We start from the raw sequence: 3,749 nt of genomic DNA, 5'->3' as shown, positions 1-3,749 counted from the left end.
GGGGGGGGGGGGGGGGGGCTATATTATTGGTTCTTCTCACTCTAGTTCGAAATCTTCATTGTTTTTGGATTTGCTTGATTCTGTACCCATTTCCCCTTTTTCTGGCAAAGGTGATGAAACCAGAATTACGTACACAGTGGTTGTCGCTGGTACTCCAAAAATGAGAATACAAGAGAAAAGGATGAAGTGCACAAAGTCATGGACTATAATAATCTCATGTATCATCTATATGCACAAGAGACCTTCCAATATCCTTCCAATATCTGCCCACTAACTACAGAAATATGGCTGCTCTATAGTAAAAGCAAATATTTATAAAACAAATACTGGCAAAAAGAATTAGGCATACCTAAAACAGAGAAAATGGTAAAAGCAATGTACAAAACAGCTGTAGGCGGTGTTATACTCGGGGTTTTCCATGCTGTGCATAATACGCCTTATCCGCATTAGCTAACCGATCCTGAAACATAGCCCACTCGCTTCTACACCTCTCTCTTACCTATAAACAGAAAAAAATCGAGGAGCTTCAAAAGAAGTCATTAAGATCTGACTTGATCGAAACAAACTGGAAATGATATTTATCAAACTAGATTTGAGGTGAATCAAGGATTTGCTTACCCCTTCCCAAGGAGCTTTACCATTCTCCGAGCTACCCTGCGTATTTCATATAACAGGAATGGTGTGAAGAAAATATTTAAAGAATGATAACAGGTCATACAAAAATGTATGGGAGCAATGAGCCGTCTCCTCCCTCCCCCCTCTCCCGCAAGAGCATAAACAGATCAGTGCAGTAAGTTTTACAAACAAAATAGCAGAAAACAGCTTCAGCCTTTAGGATATATATCCACATATGGAGAAGCAAACACCAGCTTTAGCCCCAAGGAGTTAAATTGCATTGCAAGTTGGCACTCTTGTCTCTCAATAAGCTAGTAATTTTCTATTATTCCTACCCAGAACTCTAGAAGAACAAAAAGGAACACTAAATTGAGTCATCCTATGAATCAGCCTTCAGAGGACACTTCAAGCCAAAGTGGTAGAAACTTAGATCTATCAAACCTTTAACAGCCAAAAACATAGTTGCAAAGAGTTTTAGGTTGGAAACTGGAGAACAAGATAGTATTCTTAAACCAATATAGGATACCTAGGACAAAAATTAACATCTTTATCTGTTTCTTAACCCTTATGCGAGACACTCTAGAACACTTTAGAGCTAACATACTTGGGCACTTGCCAAAACAAAACTCACATGAAATGTACTGCCATAATAAAAGAGAGGAATACTGGAGTTCAACCAACTGTATTATACACAGTACTAAATTGGTTAGAATGCAGGCTATGACATTAGTCAGTCAGTAAATCTCCCTTTCAAGTTTCAGCGAGGCATCATGGAATTAAGTTCCCATTGTTGGGTAAGAAAAAGAAGTTGATTATCTATTTAAATGAGAGCAGTAGCTAATAATGAAAACTTAATTTAACAAACTAGTAGAAATTTCAGCTATTTAGTTTCTGGATATAGACTTTTACAAACCTGACTCCCAAGGGAAGGAATAACTTGATGCACAATCCATTGTGAATCCACTACGCCAATTTTTTCATGCGCAGGCTGCACAAACAAATAAAAGGTAACAAGATTTTGCTAAATGGTTCACCATATTTCAAATTAGCAAAAACTCTAGAATCCTGAAAGATGGTGGGTTTCAAGGTCCAAAATGATATCAAAGTCTAAAGGGAAGCCATCTTTACCATGAGGCAAGTCCTCTTTCAATTTTATAACAGATATAAAATGGGAACTACTGACCTGTACACATCTTCTGAGAGCGAAATCCAATCCCCATCCATGCACCAAATCATTCTATAAGAAAACATCAAATGGAAGCACAGCTATCACTATAATAGCACATGTATATATTAATGCACTCATGACCAGTGTAAGTGCACTCTTAAAAGGATTGTAATGAATCGATATGGGTATTGCCATGGCCAGTTATGTATGTGATCCCAATTGTAAGAACTACCTGAATCATATGCCAAACACATCGCCATGCTTCTCGAGAAAATACAGGAGCCATTATTTCCACAAAACTGAAAAAACAAATCAGGAAAAGGTAAGTTGCAGGTCAGCTAAAAGTATCAGATGGTGCAATTCCACAAAACTGAAAAAACAAATCAGGAAAAAGTAAGTTGCAGGCCAGCTAAAAGCCTAAAAGTATCAGATGGTGCAATTGTGGACAGGCCTTCTGTGAAATCAATTTCCGGAAAGTTCTATGCATAAAAAAACCAAAATAGCACTTGCTGACTATAAGTTTTCATGCCTGAGGAAGTAATTTACCAGAGCTTATTTGCTCAATCATAAGATATTAGAAGAAAACATGTACAGAAGGCATCATTTCACCATCCTGCTAGCTAAACGAGAATACAGCTAGAAGCATGCAGTTCTGCTCATAACATATAGATACTTCTCTCATCTTTCTTTGTCTACCAAATTGTTGTTTCGTTACTTGAGCGGTAAGGAGAATGAGATAATAAGAAGAGAAAGGTGAAGATTTGGAGCAGGAGGCTTGCTTCTCAAAGTTTAAAGAAAGATTGTCTTGAAATTATCAACCAACCCCGCCTCAATACCAATTTCTGCAGTAATGCGCAATAATAAAGACATAGACGATATAACATAGACCCTTGAATTCTTCCAGTGTCTCAGAACACACACCACCACCACCCCACCACCCAAAAAAAAACCCAAAGCCAAATTGGTAGGGCTCAATCATAAAATCCCTATGCTGAGCCTTACCATATAAGCGGAATCAACCAACAGACGGCCAGATAAGTTAATCAACTTTGTTAGGCCTGGTCTTGATGGATGAAGCCCCAACTAGCATTCAAATGTAAGCAATATATCATAGAATTTTATTAAAAGACTAAATATTTCATAGTGAAGTGATATTCTTAAGCAAATTATATCGGGTTCACTCTAATTTAAGGTGCATTACATAATTCCTCTTTGAAGAAATAACTAAACAAGTGGGTAACAAAAGTGTGGCATAGTTACTCAGATGATGGAGAAAGTTGAACGCTTGAAAGCACAGATTCTCCAAAGTACAATAACTTTAGATGTAACATGATAAATCTTAAAGAATAAAGACTCTTCAGACTCAGACTAACATGTATCAATCAATCAACTATGCTCAATCCAAACACAGATCACATGCATGCTTGAGTTTAATAATAATAATTAGAAGTTGTGAACCGGAGTCCAACTTTTTTAGAGTATACATCTTTAAAAATGTGATTAGTTCCAAATGTAGCATTTTGCACAGTTTAATGCATTAAAATAATGTGAGAACCAAGACTATCATGTTATATCCACTAATATGTACACATGTGGTGGCAGCAAGTACAGATTGCGTCCAGTGTGCACATTTCTAAAAATTTTGTGTGTGTGTGTGTGAGAGAGAGAGAGAGAGAGACAGAGAGAGAGTACGCTGCACAAGGAGGCAATCGTGGATCACTGCACCAGCCTGGTTTCTCCTCCGTATTCCTGTTTCAGTCACACAGAATTTTGAATGTGAACGAATGCAAACTAATTTATATAGAGATTCCATCCGAACTATTTGGGATGCAGGAGAGGGGGACTGTCAGAGAGAGAGAAAGAGAAAGAGAGAGAGAGAGAGAGAGAGAGAGAGAGAGAGAGAGAGAGAGAGAGAGAAAGGGGAGACGAGACAACTACACAATGGATTTACTTGTGAACTTCTCTA

General features: G+C 37.7%; 1 protein-coding gene across 2 annotated transcripts in view; it reads right to left on the bottom strand.

Annotated features, from left to right (window-relative positions):
- Positions 1-203: 203 nt before the first annotated feature.
- Positions 204-3,749, bottom strand: part of LOC107759405 (uncharacterized) — a 20,527-nt gene continuing 16,981 nt past the window's right edge. For both annotated transcript variants that reach the window (XM_075219519.1, XM_075219520.1), the window contains exons 10-16: positions 3,735-3,749; positions 3,476-3,532; positions 2,016-2,082; positions 1,799-1,852; positions 1,529-1,603; positions 619-654; positions 204-499 (exon numbers count right to left, since the gene is read on the bottom strand). In XM_075219519.1, coding sequence (XP_075075620.1) covers positions 401-499; positions 619-654; positions 1,529-1,603; positions 1,799-1,852; positions 2,016-2,082; positions 3,476-3,532; positions 3,735-3,749 — 403 coding nt within the window. In that variant the 3' untranslated portion in view covers positions 204-400. The remainder of the gene's footprint in view (positions 500-618; positions 655-1,528; positions 1,604-1,798; positions 1,853-2,015; positions 2,083-3,475; positions 3,533-3,734) is intronic.

The sequence above is a fragment of the Nicotiana tabacum genome, chromosome 8 (genome assembly GCF_000715075.1).
Source record: "Nicotiana tabacum cultivar K326 chromosome 8, ASM71507v2, whole genome shotgun sequence".
In the NCBI taxonomy this organism is placed as follows: Eukaryota; Viridiplantae; Streptophyta; class Magnoliopsida; order Solanales; family Solanaceae; genus Nicotiana; species Nicotiana tabacum.
This window is presented reverse-complemented; position numbering and strand designations above follow the sequence as displayed.